A 20,071-nucleotide genomic window follows, 5' to 3' on the forward strand; every position below is an offset into this window, starting at 1 on the left:
TTATTATCCAAATTATATTAAAAAATTATGCTTTATTATGAAATGGGCGCATTGCACGATCATGATCATGTCAGACCTTTACTCAAGTTTTCTTGGATAAAACTTTGTTTTATCACCTGTAAATTAGTATCCATTTGGGCGTTTCCATCCTTTCAGCAGTGGTTGTTTTCCATTTTTCGACGAAGCAATATGTTGTAAATGTGTAGGACACAACTTAGTCAAAATTAGGTTCACAGAAGACACTGCTATATAGACAAGAATGTGAAATGCGTATAGTGCTGCAGTTTGTTAAAATGAATTCATGGATACAAAATCACTCATACAAAAGTGATATGTTCAACTTACGTGCGACGCACTTAGAGGATTTAATGCAGGGTACTGTCTATCAGCATCACTACGTTCATGTTGACAGATGGGGGAGCTATTGTCTCAGTTGTGGGTAATACACTGCTGCCCCCTGAAGCCGCCACACAAAGGCTCACACAATAATAAAAAAAAAAAAAACCAAAAAAAAAACCCAACTACTTTAAAATACGGTTTGGTTGAAATGCGTAGTCTTCTATAAATTATACTTATAAATCTGATAAGTCAACGTCTAAGATGATCTATGTACATAACTTTTGTTAATAAATATAATATTTCCACTAAATGTCATCAATATAGGTAATTACCTCTACTGTTTGTTAAAATCTAAGAACGGAGCACAATACATTTTTTCTTTATTTCTTTTTAACCCTTTTCCTTCAATCAGACCCTGTTGCGCACAGGCTTATGTAAATTTGGTGGCTCACGCATGGCGCACTGAGCCAAAGATAGAGTAACAAATCAGGAATTTCCCTTCTGCCACTCCTGAGAGCGCAAGAGAGGAACAAAGTTAAGGATTAAGCGCGTCTCATTCGAGAGGAACAAAAGCGACATAGTGACACTCTGCTTTATTTTAATTTTATTTTTTTGTAAAGATTATCAACAGTCTACACATTCCCAGAAGCTCCGAGGACACATTTTGGCAAGAGAAAAAAATATTTGATTCATTTTGAATCTGGAGGCATGTGGCTTATGACCTCTTTCAAGGAATAAGTAACACAACAGGAGAAAAGACGTTCACTAAGACTACTGCGATTGCAACTTTGGCTTTATGACTTTTTCTCCTTTGCGGTTGGAGCTGCCGTCGCTGGTCAGTTTTGGAAAGTTTCTCGATGGCGTAGGTGGTGGCGAGACTTTTTAAAACACCTTAAGGATTTATTAGCCTATTTAAAAGGGATGCGCATTCGTTTTATGTGCATTAAAGAAACTGGAGTGTGCAAAGAACACTGAAACCCAGCCGTCGTAACTTTTGGATGAGGGTAATGCGGCGTAAATACGGCGTCTAGAAGGATGATGCTGCTTGTACAATGGAAGTAAAGAACTCTTTTACTTTTCTTGCGTTGGTTTGTCTTTTCTTCTGCTCCGGTTTCAGCCAAGAACTCAACCCCAAAGGCAGGAATGTGTGCAAAGTACCCGGGTAAGCATGCAGGGGGAAAATGGGAGCTATTCGATTTGTTGTTACTGCAAATCAGCTTGTACAATAAGATTTGCAATAAGATAACATTTTTTTTTTGCTTCTTATTCTCCATTTTCGGGGGGATGGGAACTTCCTTCAAAAAGGTTCCGCTAGAGTTGGGAAATAAGTAGTTATTCAAAGTGTTTTTTATTTCTTGTTTTGTGGAAAAATGCGTAACTTTATAAATTTGACGTTTCCATTGGTGGCCTTGTGCGTAAATAGTGGTCCTCCAAAGTCGCCGAATATTTTGTGAAGCCATCCGCCGTCTTTAGTATTTAAAAGATACGTATTTTAGGTCAGGAGATCTTAGAAACACTTTGTTTTTTATGCATTATGTCACGTCGACCCACCACCCCCTCTCCCTTACATATAACGCGCTCCCTGTTCAGTGTAGCCATAGCAAGATAGCAAGAGGAGGAGTCCACTGAAGAAAAGCATAGCTATACAGATGTGTGTGCTACATCTGGAACCGAAATGTTTTTGTTGCTCTGAAGAGGGCGCTCTTACAGACCCTTACAGCACTCGTGGCACTATTTAATAGTGTGGTTGATAATGCACTTTTAAGAACCAGATTTTGGAGGAGTTAATGAAACGCAAAACTGATAGGATTTAGGTTAAAATCCTGTCATAAAAGCAAAAGTAAGTGATCCTAAAGGCATTTCTTGGTGATCTCCTGAGCCTTTCAGTAACTTGTGTAAAAGAAAAACATCCAAGCCCATAATTGCTGACTGTAGTATCCAAGCTCGAACTGATGTTTTGAATTTTGTAAATTGTGGTAGGCCAGAAACAGCAAATGTAATCCAGGGATCATTTTCCAGTATGTTCTAAACAATGTGTGATAAGTAACCATATACTTGTAGCTGATTACTTTAGGATGGATGAGCTTAAAAGTTATCACTTACTTTTTTTATGTTGAAAATGTTATCGGACCAAAAATAGCTTATTTGAAAAAAGAGAGCGAGAGAGGGGGGAAATAGCTTATCTGAAAAGCCACACACTGTATTTTCCTGTGCACTCAGATAGAAAGTCATCAGCAGCTGCTCTTCAAAAGCTAAAGCTGTGCTGTCATCTTGCCTCACTGGGCAAAACGTTGTCATTTGCCAGAAAGGAAATTCTGTTCTAGAGTATTGTTATGCTCTATGAAGTTTTCAGCATGCTGTACATGACCTCTATTGCTCTACAAGGTTGATATTGTGCCCCTCTTTGCACTTTTCACCATTCATGACACTGAACTCACCATTAGATTGTCTTTTTTTCCCCCACTATCCATTTATTGTTCTATTTTTATAGCCCTGAATCATATGAACAGAGGGAAGTAGTTCATTATTTATCACAACTAGTCAGCATTCCAATATGTCTCCTCATAGTGGAAAATCAACTGTTGAATCTGGCTTTAATGGCAATACATCCTAAAATCATTTGCCGGTGCCCTCAATAGTCATTGTTTTCTAGCTTCAAGTGTTCCTAACAGTGTTTTGAGAATGCAAAAAGTTGCTGGCTTTGTGATGTTTTCAGCACTAAAATCTTCTTTTCAAATCAGTGAAAAAGCAGCAATTGAGGTCGTCTGTGAAAGTAGTCCGTGCATTCTTTCTGTGGTAATGAAAAGCACACAGCATGTAAAGACCAAATTAATTCCATTAAACAGTGAAGGTAATTTCTCCTTCTGCATTCTGGCATGGATTGGATTAATGTTAATGGTTAACAAAGGGTCGATTATAAAGGGTTGATTACAGTTTGTCCAAATTTGGTGTGGCACACTTGAAAAAAACAAAAAACAAAACACAAAACAAACAAACAAAAAAAAATCTAAACAAAACTGTATGAAAAAGAAAAAAAGAGATTCTTTGGAAAATTTCCTTCCATACAAGTCAAGTAATTCAAAGGTTTGACCAATGATCTTGAACACGTGCCGGTTTTGGCAGGATAATAGAATTTTGCTACTCCCTTCCCATCAACTGAACACAAACTGCCATCTTCAAACAATTTAGGGCAAGCTGACGTGTTGCAGGGGCCCCACAGAGGTCACCGGCATGGGAGGAAGAGGACATGCAGCCGTTCTTTCCTGTTAGGCCCAATACTTGTCTGCAAAACTTTGCCTCTGAATATTCACACTCCATCACAGGCTGGGGGAGGCAGAAAAGCCTGTAGAGCTTCAGGAGCTAGTAGCTTTTGAGTGTATGTGTCTTGTAGAAATTGGAATGAACCATATTGAGGTAATTATACAACAATGTGCTAAGCATATGTGTAATGCATATGCTTAGCACATTCTGCTTGCATTTGCAGAATTTGGCAACAGCTGCATCAGTAAGAAGCACAAAGCCAAAGAAGCAGGAACTTCGTGTGAATGTTGTCACTTGAAATATATTTGTTTTGCTTTATTTTAATCAAGTGCTTCATCTTTCCCCCCTTTCATTCTGTACCTTTTACCCCCAGATCATCAACACCAGTGTGCTGCAGTGGATGGGGGCAGCTAGGAACTGAATGTCTGACACGTATGTACCACACTTAGAGCTAACATTTGGCAGTATGTCATATGGCTCATTGTGCACACCAATAGAATAATATGGCCTATACTTTTCACCTCAGCCCTCTGTGAAGGAAACTTCACCTGCAAGGACAATGAGGTGTGTGTCAGGCCAAATGAATGCCGCTGTCGTCATGGATACTTTGGAGCTAGCTGTAACACCAGTAAGAATTTTTTTCTCACTTTATTTTTCATTTTGTGTCATTCCTGGTATTAAGCAAATACATTTTACATGTTAAATATAAATGTTCCAGTATAGTACTCTCGACAGTCAGTTTTTCAACATATTGCTTATTGACACAACAAATATCTTAAAAAGTTGGCAAAGGCTAGTCCAAAAAAACAGGTATTCAGAATTCATGTACCTTCAAGATTTTGGATGATGACCAAATGACCAAATACATGTATAATAAATGGCATTCTTTATGCATCAGCTAGTTCTTATATTTCTCTCAAATTAGTTATCATAACATGCTTTTACACAAAGTTCCAATGTCAGTGTTTGTAGCTCAAAGCACTACTGCGCTTAAGTACAACCTTCCAGTTTTACTAGTATTTGTAGTCTTAGACTCTGTAAGAACTTCTCCTGATTGCATTGTCTTTTAACAGAATGCCCTGCAGAGTACTGGGGACCAGACTGCAAGGGAGAATGTCACTGTTACCCCAATGGCCAGTGCGATGATTTGACCGGCGAGTGCACCTGCAACCACAATCGCTGGGGACCTAAATGCGAGAATGTTTGTCTTTGCCAGAAGGGCAAGTGTGACCAAGAAACAGGAAAATGCACATGCTATCCTGGCTTCTGGGGTCCTCAGTGCAACAACAACTGCTACTGCAGCATCAATTCAATCTGTGATGTGATGACAGGGCGATGCTTGTGCAACCCTGGCTGGACTGGGAGGAACTGTGCACTCCAGTGTAACTGTAACAATTCACCATGCGACCAGTTCTCGGGACGCTGCCAGTGCAGGGAGAGGCTTTGGGGTCCACGCTGTGAGCGAAACTGCCAGTGCCTCTATGGCAAGTGTAACCAGGCTGATGGTTCATGTACCTGTCTGCCTGGGTACCGTGGGAAGTTCTGCAGGGAGCCATGTCCTGCTGGATTTTATGGTCAAAACTGCAGGATCAGGTGGGATTTTTTTTTTTTTTTTTAAAGTAGGCAGAAAGCAGTGTACCATTATTTAAACAGGAAATTCTGAGCTTTTCAGATGCATAATGTTGAGTTTCCATGCCTGGTCCATGTGATATTGCAGGTCTGTGGGTTTTAGAGGATTTAATATCTAAAATCTTAAATCTAAACATGTCTAATTTAATGGAACAATGCCCAAGCGAGATTCAATGGAAATTGGTATTCAGGAGGTAATGGTATTCACATTGTCCCACAATCATTGTCACAACACAAGAAACGTGCAGTACAATTGCTTCAAGTACTGCTACGGTTCAGTGTTTATCGCCTTCAAATGATTAGAGCAAGAATCTAAAGCAAACTAATACAGCTGGTTTCATGAAGATTTTGATCACTGAGCTGTCTCATTACATTTAGATAAGAGGAGACAAAAAAAACTGTGTTTCATTGGCTGCCACCAGGTGTGGGCACTGCAAAGGCCAGCAGCCCTGTAAAGTGACAGGAGGAAGCTGTATTACATGTGAGAGAGGATGGAATGGGACTCGGTGTGATCAGGTCTGCGCCAAGGGCTTTTTTGGTGAAAACTGCCAGGAAGTGTGTCCTACGTGTAAAGATGGTCACCACTGTGAGCCCATCTATGGCAAGTGTTCGCACTGTAACCCTGGCTGGATTGGGGACAGGTAAAAAAAAAAAATGCACACACACGCACGTGCGCACATGCAAATGTGTAAAGAAAAGAGCATGCTGTTTTGTTGTTTAGTATTCCTTTTAAATATTTAACTACTAGCTATTACGAGACTATTTCTGGCACTGTGGTAATGACCATGACTCATACTTCTAAGCTTTAAAATGACATTATGTGTAATCAAGACATTCTTTCTGTGTGTGATAGGTGTGACGTGCGCTGCCCCAATGGCACATATGGCGAGAACTGTGAAAACAACTGCAGTCATTGTTTTAATGGCATCTGTCATGTTGTTACCGGAGAGTGCCTCTGTGACCCCGGGTTTTATGGCACATAGTAAGTTAAACGACACCTCAAAGATAAAAACAGCCTTGTTTATACCCTTGACAGCTGTACAGTATGCAGTGGCAAAGGGTTGAACGTGGTGATATGATGTTTGTAGCACATTTATATATCTGGGGACTTAAAAGGTTGAGTTTGTGTTTTGATGCATGTGTTTAAACGAATAAAATAAAATTTAGGAACAAAGAAAGCAAAATTCTCTCAAACACAGCAGAAACGATTGGGATATGGAGCTAATCCCAGTTATCCCCTTCTTTCTTCTTTTGTTCCATGTAACATACTGGTTACTCAGACACAACATTAAGCAGATGTTTTCTGTCTCTTCTCTGTTGTCAAGCTGCAATATGACCTGTCCAACTGGCCAGTATGGAATCAACTGTAACCAGACATGCTCTTGCCATGACAAGAACTGTGATCCTGTGTCTGGTGCCTGCTATCTCCGTAAGAAAATCTTTATTTTTACTTTTAGTTTTTTATGAGCTAACTGATGTGTTGCGGTTAGCGAGTATGTCAGAAACTAGTGGGTCTTTTTTATTCTCCTAACTTGAACAGATATTTCTTACTTTATACTGTACACACCAAAAGAATTCAAATGCTCTGAACTGTTTATTTGTAAATTACATGCCAGCAATACTGCCTGCATATTAAATTTCTAATAGTTGGCTGTATATGCTGAGTAGCAACAAATACATCTATTTAGGTCAGTGTGTGTAGTGGGACACCAAAGGGCCTTGATTGTGTTTCCAGACCTAGACCGGTGTCCTTTTTATGGCTGTGTTTGTTGGCTCTGTTCCTGTCCAGCCGCAGAAGAGAGAAAGGAAGGAAGAAAAAAAAGAAAGGGATAGAGGAAAGGAAAGAAAAATGAGAAACTGGAATGGATACAGAGAATAGAGAAAAAATACTGTTTGGAAAGAGATTATTGGAGGCAGACGTGGAGAATATCACACACAAAGACTGCATGAATTTTGGCTAGTGAACATGATGGGTGGTGGCAAGTTGGTCAGTGATAAACTAACCCTTTGCTACTTTTACCTCAACTCCATTCCAAATTGAGGGTGACAACATGTCAAGGACAGACCACCCAACAACCAGAGACGTATGTGACAGCGTAAAACCCGAGGCTCATTGCTTTTTTACTCCTATGTGTTACTTCTCTTCTGGTGCTTGTCTCTCTTTCCCAATACTAAATGGTGCCCATAACTGTACAATACACCACTGATTGTCTTTGGGGTGTATCAAACTTCAAGTGGGAGGAATGCTAATAAATCATTGAGTTATGATGAAGGGTCTATAACAAAGAGGGTGTGAGAGGAGGAAGCTAATTGCAGAAAATCAACAACAAAAGCCCAATTGGTTTTAAAGGGGGGAGCGCTATAATCTACAGTTATTGTCAAATCTGCCAGATTAACAAATACACGAGTTAAACACTATATTATGGTATCTTCAATGCGATTTCATATTAATTCGTAATAATGTCCTACATGCCACGCTTTTTTGTTTTAGCTATGACTGAGAGAGCTATTTGTTGAAACTGGTATTCAGACTTCACCAACACATTGTGGCACACCCACCATTCCCTGCATTTTGTCTTTCAGAGCCCAACCAGCGGATGGGTGTGATTGCAGCTGGGACCTTGGTCTCCTTTTTACTGATTGTCCTCCTCTCACTGCTGTGCTGCTGCTGCCTCTGTCGGCACAAAGACAACCACAAGTGAGTGACAGATAGGTGCCTTCACCTCAGCGGTCCACATTAGGCGCTTGAGTTTCTATTAGGAGGCCTGCCCTGGTTATAAAAACAGAGAAAAATATTTTCTTTGTACATTTTCTCACAGGTTGTTAAATTAATAAATGCACATAAATTGTATTTCAAGAGCTTTTATATATTGACATTATATTGTGAATAGCAATATGAGCAGTCCCTGAGCCCTCAAAAGAGGCAGAGGGCCAGGTTTAAAATGCCTAGTTTGAATGATTCATTTGGATTTCCATGGCGTCATCCCTTTTCAACAGCAAAAAAGCCAAACGGATCTTGTGTGGACGATTCAGCAGAATCAGCACTAAACTTCCCCGTATTCCACTGAGGAGACAGAAACTGCCCAAAGTAGTCGGTGAGCCCGAAAACTATTTCTCATATACCACCACAGTGCTACCAGAAGCTTCTGTATTCTCTGTAATCGTTGTCTTTGATTCTTGCACAGTCTGCTAAAATGTATATTTTTATTAGATTCAGTAAAAGCCAGTGAATGTAATGATATTCTGTGTAAGCAGTATACGTAGATGGTATAAAAGCTGTGTTTTAGTGGCTATCAGTGCTTTCAAATGTTTTTAATTTTAACGTCATGTAGACAATGACGCTAATGTCTGTCAATCAGTGTAAGCATTTTCTTTTAGTGCTACCTTAGGCTGCTGCCTAGAAGATGAATAGGGTTGAAAAGTGTATGGTGGCTGCCAGGCGAGTATGAGGTTTCATTTGAAAAGAATGCACTGGTTTTAGAGCCCATTATTATTCTTGGCACTGCCAAATGCCATGTGTTCATATTATTACGACCCTAAACTTGGGCTTTTTTCTCCCTATTTTCTTTACTCTTTTCCATCATCTTCTTCACAAGAATTTTTTTTCTTGTGCTGAGGAGGAGGCTGTGTTATTAAAAAGAAAGCCAGTGGTTGTTGGGGGCCCCACATGGTGGTGAGTGACGAGCTATCAAAGGCTGCACTGTTTGGGTGGACGCTGTAGTTCTGCTGCTCCATGTGGAGGTCTCGTGGTGTGTGACAGATGTGTTTGTGACCCCAGGCTTTGGGTTTTTTTTTCGTTTTTTGTTTTGCTTTTCTACAGATGTCAGACTAGTCAACGTATTATGGCTATTTGCTTTGGATTTGGAGTTGTTTAAATTTTAAAGCACTAAGGTTTGTTATCAAATCATTTCCCATTACCTATGCAATAAATACATTCATTTGTGCATCATATCAGACAGCAGAAGCGATATTTGCTGCGCTGTTAAATGGAATTTCCAATATTTTCAAGACACTGACTTATCCTGACATTTTCTGATTCTAAAATGATAAGTTAATCTGTCAATCCAATCATCTCTCTGTATTTTGTAACATTTTGCAGACTAAAAGCATATATGGCTGGTCAGTGACACAGATGTTCCCAACCTTACTTTGATTTGTGTTTTCTGAAAAAGACAGATGCTTTAAAATGTGTTTTTGAAGTCAGTGTAGTGCATAAGGGGTTAAATCATAATGACCTGGTTTCTTTTCCAAGTCTGAGCAGCATGTGCTTTCTCATTTTTCCAACTGATTATTTAAGCTACAATCTGTCCACATTATGCCTCATTTGAAAATACAACACATGGACTGTGTTGCCTGTGTCATCCTATGGGACATTAATGCTTATTTGTGAGCAAGTGCAAATCATGTAGGTAAAAGGATTTCTTAAGAATGCAAGTAAAGAAAAATCTATTTTTAGGCCTTGAAAAACTAAAGTTTCAACAGTTTTAGACAGTAAATGTGAAAAATGTTGCAGTCAGACTTGAAGGCAGACCCTCATACCAACCTTCATCTTCTCCTTCGTTTGTCCTGCATAAATCTTTGCTACCCTGCTTGCATTTGTGCTACTCACAGAAGCATGGTTTGCCAACATTTAGAAACTCCAGCTCCGACTGAAGCCACACAGTCCTGCACACAGAACACACAAACACACACACATTCCAGAGGGGGGCCATAGGGCTGGAAACAGGAAGTGGTCAAATTTACCCCAGCTAGTGTCAGAAGTGTGATTTATCCACATCAGGGTCAGTGGCAACAGATGTGGTAAGACCAAATGATAATAAAACAGGGGTAGGGGAGATGGGGGCTGGGGGGTGTTGGCTCTCACCTAAAAATTAAGTTCCCATGAAACTAAATTCAATTTTCAGTTTGTTTGTAGTATTTAAAAATGTTTATAGTCAGCCTATATTTGCCATTTGAGTTCTTGCTGTCCTATCAGTCAAATGTAATGGTCTGATAAAGCAGAACATGGTGAAGAAATATCTAATGTGGTCAATGTTTTGAAATGGTATGTTTATAAACAATAATAAACAATCAATGAAAATTAAGCTAAATAAACATTTGGAAACACATGGAAGTTGAACCACAGTACCCTAAATGAAAATCTTTCACATTATGCCTCCATATGCCTGCTTTTCTTTTTAAATATAAGACTTTTTTAAAATCAATTTGTCTTTATTTTCCTGAAATTGAAAAATGCAATATTTATCAGCATGGGAACTACATTTTAGAAGTCAGGGATGAATTAAAGGACAGCATTTAGTCCTAGCAAAGTTAGACTCAATAAAAAAAAACCTATATAAACACACTGTCACCTATTTCCCTCTTGGTGAAACTAATGCTGTTTGCTTGCATTTTAACATTCCTTTCTAAGCATATTTACTCCACACCCTGCACATTCGTGTCTGTCTGGCATTCCTTGCCTCCTCTATATCCAAACGCTTCCTCATGGACGGATGCTAAGACCAGCTGCTTTTTTTCTTCTTTATTTATCCGGGCAAAGTTTGGCTGGTATTGCAAATGTGTTTGCTGCAATACTCACAGTGTAGTTGGGAGTTGTCTAATCAAAAAGTCAGAATATTTTCTCAAAGTCACACTTTGGCTTTTACTAGAATGACCCAGTTACTGTTATACTGCTGTATATATTCATTCTTTTAAAACAGAAGTGTCCAAATGGCTGTAGGCTGTACGCTGGCTTTGTATATGAGAATTTACATGCAACGTTGCAACATATGTCCATGCTGTTTTAGGCTGAAGTATATTTTTATTTACTGTTATTACTGGTGAACCATATTATTATTCAGTGCACAGTTTTCTAGAGATGGACCAGGTGTTTGATCTATCAACTTTCTTGTTGTATCCTCCAGACTTCCACCACCCTACTGAGCAGCTGTGGTGGTGGAGTTCTGTTGTGGAGATGGGTCAATAATACCCTGTTGTGTGTTGGCCTTCATGCAGAGAGGGATCACAGTGGCGTCTAGTCAGCATAGCGATCTTCCTTACTAGACTCACAGTCTGGACCAAGCAATTTTTAAGGACAGCAGTTGTTCATCGCTGCATACATCACTTGCAAAATGCCCATGTGTTAGATCGCTGACTAACATGACTGAAATCTTTGCCGTTCTACATTCCTTTGTCCTTCAGTCTGTGCCTGTCTGCCTGTTGCTACACTATGAGGACCCTGCATAAGTGGTGGAAAAGACATATACAATAGCTTTTTTCCTGTATAATTCAAATATTTACTTAAGCATAAATAGTTTTCGATCTTACATTGAAGTTCCATTCTGGCTTCAGATTTATTTTTATAAATTAATTAATATAAAACATAGAGATAGCAGATTGTTATGGGGATATCTTAAAATGATACTGGAAATGTAAGCCCTCTGTGTTTAAAAATACTATCTTGTGACCTCTTTATATATACAAGTAGTTGAGACAGACATGTTGCAACTGTTTTGACATTCACCCCTCAGTGCATAAAACAAGACAATAGAACCCCAAAATCAAATATTTTGTTCAGGGAGTTAGACTTCTTGTTTTGATGAAAGAAGGAAACCTTTTAAGGAACCATTTTAGATCAATGTAAAAATAACCAAGTGAGTCATATATCTAAGGGAAAACCTTGACTTTCAAAACAGATTGAAAGGGGCAACGTAAAATTAAATTAGAAAGTAGAAATTCAGATAAAATCCAGCAAACTAAAGGGGAAAACATGACTCAATCATGTTGTTTTTGGAGAAAAAGTTCAAAGCACAAAAGGCTCAACAGAAAGTCACATGGTGTGAGCCACATTGATTCACATGGGAGGCAAGAGAATAAACTTCAGACTGGTTTAGGGTGACAGATAAACCAGACTTGTTTGCTATAATGGGAGAATATAAAAACAGCGTCTAAGCAGATAATCTGCTGGATTTTCTTCTTTTGTAACATTTTAAAAGTGCATCCATATCAAACACTAATACAAATGCAGCAAGAATATAGAGAGATACATTTTGCAAGTCAGGCTGCAAAAATCTAGCTGTAGATCTCTTAAACTAGCAAATCGTTTTAGGCCAGTCTTGGCCAGTGTCCTGGTAGTTAGGGGATTCCTTCCATAGATGGTTTATCTAAGGTCTAAACAAACGCATGGACCCATGTGTCATCAGGAATATAAACAGGAGCATCTGATGTGGCCGGTCATGCAAGTTAACACCCAGTATGGTTTAGTCCGGTTCACACCAGATGGGAAGATTAAGCTTAAGTACCCTTCAGAAAGCGCAGCTGTCCTGAGACTGAAGGGTTAGCAGAATGCTGTAGTGTCTGAGGACAGAAGAATGAGAGAGTGAAAGGGAGATTGTGAGAGGGAAACATGACTTGACCTACTTATTGTTAGGGAGAGGACTCAGTGGAAGATGACGATGAAGAACCCATTTGTGGTTCATTTTGCTGAACCCACAAAATACTAGAAAAGCCCAGCAGAGACAGTAAGCAACCACATAACATTGCAATGTTTTATCTCACCATTCAGCTCTTTATTAGTATACTGTATATTATAAAGAGCGTTGTTTGTTGGTTAAGATTTTCCAAGCAAACTCTAAAGAAAATCTGAATATCGTCAGCTGTGGGAATTCAGCTCCAGCTAATAAATTATGAATGGGTATGAAACTATCACCATTTGCTTTTAGAAACTCATAGTGTCAGAGCCTTTGTTAGCTCACATGTAAAACCTATTTTTCTACAGAGTTAGTTAAACCAATGCTTTCTACAACTTTGCTGTGAGACTGAGTAAGAGCAGACTGTTTGTCCTGTAACACAGTAAAAAAAAACCTCTGACTGACCTTTTGACTTTTGCATTTGTTTTTTGTTCTCAGTAGCCCACCATGACCCAGAGAACACCTTCAACTGCAGCTTCATTGAGCCCCCCTCTGTGGCTGAACAGCACTCCCCCTCCTCCTGGTCATCCCAGGGGTCCTTCTCTTCTTTTGAGAGCGGAGATGAGGGGCCAGTTTACTGTGTTCCGCATGAAGGTGAGTAATCATGTAAAAAAAAAACAAAAAAAAAAAACAGTTCAGCTATCTTGTATGGACACACATGCGAGATAATCATATTCCCCAATGTGACTATCCAGTGACTCACTCACTTCTCTAATAGCTACATAATAGTTGGCATTTATGCCATTTAAATTTAGATTCTCCTTTGAGAACAAGAAGAGCATAAACAGGAAATGGAATGGTCAAGTCAGCATATTGCACACATCCAAACAGTGACTAAATCCTTAAAGTTTGGTGGAAAACACCCATTCCGTCAGTTTCTAATCTTGAACTATGAAATTGCAAATGATGCTTTAGCCAGTTTTAGTCTGTTTCTCTTTGATGTGGGTCTCTTTACAAAAATGGATTTTGAGTAAGATCATCAAGTTGCCGAATTGACCCAGTTATTGACCCAGTTATTTTCAGTATAATTGAACAACAGCAAACATGCAGTAAACGTAGTGATCATATCAAGTAATGTAATGCTGCAACAGCACGTATAATCAGGATTGAAATAAACAAACACCATTTTTGAGTAGCATCTCTTGACCTGCCAATGATCCACAGACTCCATGAATGACAAGCGGAGCCCCAGCCCTGCAGCAGAGAAGCCAGAATCTGTCCCTGATGAAGATGACGCTGGTGAATACACCTCCCTGAAAGACACAAGTGTAACCAAAACAGAAGGTAGTGAGCCACAGTATGCCTTGGTCGCCCGCCTCTCCAAGCAGTCGAAGGAGGATGAGAACAGTGGCAAGGATAGAGATGGCACTCCTATATTAGAGGCCAAGCGCAATGGAAAGCCACCGCCTTCACCTGGCAAGCCCAAACCCCGGCCACCAGACCCATCCACTAAACCCAAGGTGTCATGGATACACGGGAATACCACAGGGTCTCCCCAGCCTGAGCAGCAGGGGGGAATTAAGGCACTTGCAGTGTCAAAGGAGAAAAAGAGAAGTTCAAGTGATGGCTCATCTAAGAGTGAAGAGTGGCAAAGAATAAAGGAAAAGCATCATGACCGACAGAAGATACAGGAGGGGCAGGAGGCAGATGCCAGTGGCTCCCCTAAAAAACACAAACCTCTGCGAGGAAAAAAGTCTGGGGATGAGCACGGCAGTCCCAGTCACATGGAGCACATCAATGGTGTTGTTCAGAGTGCCCTCAAGAAGATAAGTAATTTTCACTGCTCCTCGCCTGAAAAGAAAAGTGTTGATAGTTCAAAGCAGACCCCTAAGGAGCCACCCAAGAGCCCAAAGGTCATCCATCCTCATATGAACTCAGAGGCTGCTACGCTGCTTGCCGCTCAGCTCAAGGAAAAAACCCAAAGCATCAACAGGAATGAGGGAACAGGGCTGACAAAGACCAATGGTCTCTCCACACCAAGGGCAAACCGGGAGAAGCCCACACCTCCACAGAAAGCCAAAAGAACCGGCTCCACTGGATTGAGCCAGATTGAGCAAGGCTCCACCAAACCCCAGCTGCCCACCTCAAGTAGCCTACAGAAAATGGTGGCACCTGTAAAAACCAACCTTGGGACCCCTGAAGCCAAGAGCCCGGAAAAGCAGGACTTGAACGGCTCCAGGACAGGGGACCCACTGGATCCTACACCAAAGAAGACTCCCATAAAAAAACCACCCAGGAAGAAAGGAAAGGAAGGTACTTTGGATACATCTGAAAGTAAAACACCACAGCAAAAGACAGCTATTATGCCACCACAGGTTGTGAAATAAGTGTTTTGAACTACAAATTGCACAAAGTTTATGATGGATTTGCAAAAGACTAAAATTTGTTGGAAGTTTAACCACAACATAGTTTTTCGGTCAAGGAATTGAAATTTTACTGTTAGAGTTTAGGGTGAATCCAGGACCAGTCAAGAATAAGAAGTGCTTTAGATCAAGAGGAACAGTTGAGTCATATTGGTAAGGTGTATTATAATAACCTATATACATCATTGTATTCGTTTCAGGAGTCCTTTTTTTAAAGTAACAACTATATATCAACCTCACACCACAACCTGTGCCTAAACTGGACACAACTGTGAGAACAGTGGTGCAAAAGCATAATCCAAAGTTCATTCATTTCTTTTACTCTGCAGTATGTCCACCACTATACTTTGCTTATATGCTTAGACATCCATTAGATTTTTTTTTCTTTCAGTTCTACCACTGGCTTGTATGCCAACCCGTACACTGTATCATAAAAAGTTTTGAAAAATTAAATTCTGTACAAAGGGGCAGAGAATTGTCCCTATTCAAAGTTTCATCTCAGTGAATAAACACTCTAGGACCACCAGCTGGTCAAACTGCAAGATTTAACCTTTAAAGTACATCCCCATTTTTTTCTCTTAAAAAGGTATAGTTGAAGTTTTGGGATTGGGTTGTCTTCAGAGCATGGTGTCATCATTATCTGTCATGTGGTATTTTTTTTTAAAAAAGGCTTTAAAATTGACACTAAAAAACTTAGTAGTAAATGAGTTATTACATGCATTTTTTTTTAATTTAAGGGCAATAAGTTTTCATTTGATTTATTAAAAACCAAAAAAGTTCCATAGACTTGAGACCCCCTTTTGAAAAACTGCGCTTTATTAATATTTTTTCAGTTTTTCCTACCTTCAGCAAAGTGCGTAGAGATAACTATACACCAAAAGTCGTGAGATTTTTTCTGTGCCTGTTTATTGCAGTCAATCAGAATTTTCAAACAGGAAGTGAAGTCATAACATAACCAAAAATAAGGTTTTACAACCTTCCAAGAACATGGCCACTGAACCTGGACACACCTATAGCGTGACACAAAACTTGGTGTTAGGACTTCAGGTTATCCAAAATTTAATTTGCATAATTTCATGACTGGGGTACCAAATTAGGCAAAAACACATTTTTCATACGTGACCTTGCAGCCACAGACTTAGCATGATTGGATTAAATTGATATAATGTCTCCGGCCTATTTTACTGTTTGACCGCCTCATATTTGCCTGCAGATATATTCACGAATTGAATATGAATTGCTGTTGAGGTTAGAAAACTAATTTGCCATCCAGGTGTCAGAAAAATAGCTATTCTATATATGCTCTCCACAGGTACTAAAGGTACTAAAAATAACCAAAAACTGGTCCTCGGAGTATACCAAGCCACTCCCCCCCAATTAGATGTACCAGCACACAGGAATACAGATCTGACCTGAATTAGTTTAGGATATAATCCTCATCTCTTTTATGTATTTTAGATAAGGGTCTATTTGATGTTGATTCTTAAAAGAAACACTTTAATTTATGCTGTATTTGCTGCAGAACAGCATCTCTAGCAAAAGAAAGTCTATCTTAAATCTTAAAAATCTTACTCTCCAAGCTTTTAATGATGTTATTCTTCACATCTAAATTTGAAATTTTGACACACAGGTACACGTGAAATACTACATTTAGAATCATCTAACGAAATTATCCGTACTTATGAGACAGATTTAATTCCGCTTTGAGCATTATTACTGCTTCTTTTTCCATACAGAAATAAAGTATTTAGGGATTTTCAGCCTTTTGCTCTCCTTTGTCCAACTATTTCATATACATGGCTTTTCCATACTTCTGCTTAACCCAAGCCAACATAATGTGCTCTTACTGTATGTTTTATTCAATCAGCTAAACCACTAAACCAAAAATGAAACCCCAAAGCACACCTCATTTTATTTCATGCTTATTATTCACTTTGAATTCACTTACTTTCTGTGTGATGAAGTTTTGTATGCTTTATTTAAAAAAAGCATACCATTATATGGTATCCTCCTATTAATCAGAAGTAAAATATAGTTTTGTTGAAATATTCACCACTAGTGGCATTCTTTGCAGATCAGACTACAGAAGAAGTCTGCCATGTGTCTCTGTGTACTTTCAGTTTAGTCAAAAAGTGAGGTTGATATTGCGTCAAAGGTATTTTCATTTCAAATTACGTTGTGTTATGCCACCTGGGTACTTTCTGGAACTAAATCTTGACTAAGATCTTTTCTACCTTAAAGGATCAGATTATCTTAAGCTATCAGAACCATGCTAAAATAAAAAGGTGTAGACTGTAAGACTAGATGGTACTCGGGTCTTATAATTTGCCTCAACTGTGGATCGGTTTAAGTGAAAAAAGCTATTTTTGCCTAATGTTATTGCCAGTCTCTATTTTAACTGCTGATCCTAAAATACATACACAAAAAAATGGTATTGCAGTGAAATACTCCATCTTGAAAAATTCAATTTTTCTTCAAGATACACACGTGAAAATAACTGTCACAATATGAGCTATAAATAATGGATAATGAATTAAAATAAGCAGAAAGTTATACCAACGTGCCATGGTGTGTTTCCGTCTGAAAAGTCCACATCGCACCCTCAGCTAATTTCGTGAACCAAATATTGCTGTTTTGTGTTTTTATCAAGGTACAACATATTTCTCTGGTGATTTGTTTTTTCAACATTGTATACATTGTGTAAATTTTATTATCTTTGTAAGCTGTGCTTATATGACCTTTTCAGTGCCTATATGTTTTCCTTGACATCATTGAATTTACTTTTATGTTGCATTCTCTGTTTTCTTTTGTTGCTTAGTTTGGGCTCTGAAGCAAACTTGGAGTATCAGTGCTTTCCTCCGGTCAAGTTTACATTGGCTTTGTAATTGTTCTCTGTTGATGTTATGTTTATGTGAAACTTAACTGCATGACGCAGAGTGTAATTATATGGCATTGATAGCTGCAGAAGAACCTTGTAACCTTTGTGCTCCTTCCATTTGTTATTATTGCCTGCAAAAAACGAACTCATACAAAAAGGGTTGTACAGTCGTACTATAATACCACTCCTGAAGCAATTCCATATACTTTTGACCATAATGTTGTGTAATTAGGAAATGACCATTTTTATCTGACTGGTCTGTGCTTTTTTCTTTGGCTTACAGAACATTTTTGTAGAAAAGGGCCTGAAAAGCTGCAGAAAACATTACTGACTGTAAGGTGTATTTTGTCTTTTGTGGTTCTTTCATAGCAGTTTTGATTTGTTTTTCATTTGTGTATGGTTATTTGGTTGGTTTTTCCTCATTTACTTCTTTGGAATAAAAAAGCAATACATGTAGCTATAGAGAGCTTTAAAAACAGTCCTCATTGAATCAGTTTCCTGTGACAATCATTGTATACCGTTTTGCATCTCCTGGACATTTTAATGGGATCATGACCTCCTATTGGCTTCTTTTTCTATTGCCTGATTCCAGTGTACAGTCCACTAGAAAAACAACATGGTAAAGAAGTATAAATTTTGTAATACATCATGTATTGTATTCTCCTTAACAGATCCACTTTTATTTTATCCATTCTTTTAAGTCTCAGCTGTTAGGCTACACAGTACTGCGGATGTTCTCACAGTCATTCGGTCATAGCGGCTCTTCAAAGACCCTGAGGGAACCAGGGGACTGTCAGTTTGGCTCCTTCAGGAGGGGACAAGCGCTTCTTTCATGAAGGAAAAACAGTGGAAACTCTGTGTTAAGGAGTTAATCACGCGCTGCATATGTCTCGTCTTTTGGAAGGGAGAAAAGGGGATATAGCCAAAACTGGGCCACAAGGCAATGAAGGAGGATGAATGGTTGTATATGAGGATGGATGGATAGGTCATGTGATGGGTAATTGGAACCAGAAGATGAAGTGGCTTTGTTTAGGTTTCTGCTCTTTTGACATGATGTTCTACTTACAGCTGTACATATGTGTTATGCATACAGAAGTTTTATGCTACATTTTCAGAGCTATAAAACATAAGCCTGGTTTCCAATACTTTTTTATGGAGATAGCAGTGTGATAAAGCTTTTTACTGACACTGACAGCAATAATGTTGATGTGACCTTTGCAGAGCACTCTAAAAAGATGTCTTTTGTAGAGCAGAGCAAACAATTTAATCATTGTGGTGATGGTTTCCTTATTTGTCATACAAGTGGCAAAGTGCCAGTCACGCCGCCACTTTGCTTTGGACTTGAATGAATTGTAACAAATTAAACCATGAACGAGTTAAATTCATGGTCCAAAGAGGATGAACCTTGATGATTCTGTTGCATCAGTATTTTCAGACATTATGCTACTTTAGTCACGATGAAGATTAAATACTTTTATTTTATTCTATTTGCATTACTTTATTTTTGTGCATTGAATGAAACCCAGTGACATTTGGTGTTGACATATATGGTGCATGCATGTGGAGTTTTAATAGCCATTTGGATCATTCATTTGGCAAAGCCATTCAAATTAAAAACAAAATTAATTCAGTACTTTAGTTTTTTGGTTCATAACCAAATATCCGCCTAATTAATGCTAATTAGCAGATGTTAGCCTGCTGATATTGGCATTAGGCTTAAAGAATCCCTGTGTAGAGCTTCACAGAGCTGCTGACCATACTGAAATGTACACTCTCACGATGAGCACCCCCCCCCCCCCAAAAAAAGTCATACCATCTTTCATGTGACAACAGCCTGAAGTCAGATTTACTGCTAGAATAGAGAAGAATGTTAACACAACTGCCTCCATCTGCCCATCCGCAACTCACAGATGGAAAAGATTCTCAGCTGAGGATACCGAAACATGTTCTCTGTCTTTTCATCCTTGACATGCTGTGGGAAAGTCACAGATTGGAAATGAACATTGCATGTCACCATTGCACAGAATCTCAGGATCAACCGTGTTGATTAAGCATGTGTACAACTTTTGATGGATTTCTGTGCCTGCTGCTCGTGAATAGAACAGATTTACAATTACAGAACTTGTCCTGTTTCATATCAACTTAAAGTAATT

At 39.0% G+C, this 20,071-nt stretch overlaps 1 protein-coding gene across 2 annotated transcripts; it reads left to right on the top strand.

Annotated features, from left to right (window-relative positions):
- Positions 1-814: 814 nt before the first annotated feature.
- Positions 815-18,567, top strand: scarf2 (scavenger receptor class F, member 2). 2 transcript variants are annotated; one of them, XM_085426248.1, is made up of 11 exons: positions 818-1,501; positions 3,974-4,032; positions 4,127-4,228; positions 4,674-5,193; positions 5,652-5,870; positions 6,083-6,211; positions 6,555-6,658; positions 7,813-7,927; positions 8,227-8,324; positions 13,116-13,271; positions 13,842-18,567. In XM_085426248.1, the coding sequence occupies exons 1-11, from the start codon at positions 1,392-1,394 to the stop codon at positions 15,002-15,004; spliced, it is 2,775 nt and encodes a 924-aa protein (XP_085282374.1). In that variant the 5' UTR covers positions 818-1,391; the 3' UTR covers positions 15,005-18,567. The 2 variants fall into 2 exon arrangements, with proteins under 2 accessions (XP_085282375.1, XP_085282374.1); XM_085426249.1 differs by lacking the exon at positions 5,652-5,870 and having other exon boundaries at positions 815-1,501.
- Positions 18,568-20,071: the final 1,504 nt, after the last annotated feature.

This window comes from Rhamphochromis longiceps, linkage group LG12, assembly GCF_057381845.1.
Source record: "Rhamphochromis longiceps isolate RC_006_pf linkage group LG12, R_longiceps_female_GT1.1, whole genome shotgun sequence".
Taxonomy (NCBI): domain Eukaryota; kingdom Metazoa; phylum Chordata; class Actinopteri; order Cichliformes; family Cichlidae; genus Rhamphochromis; species Rhamphochromis longiceps.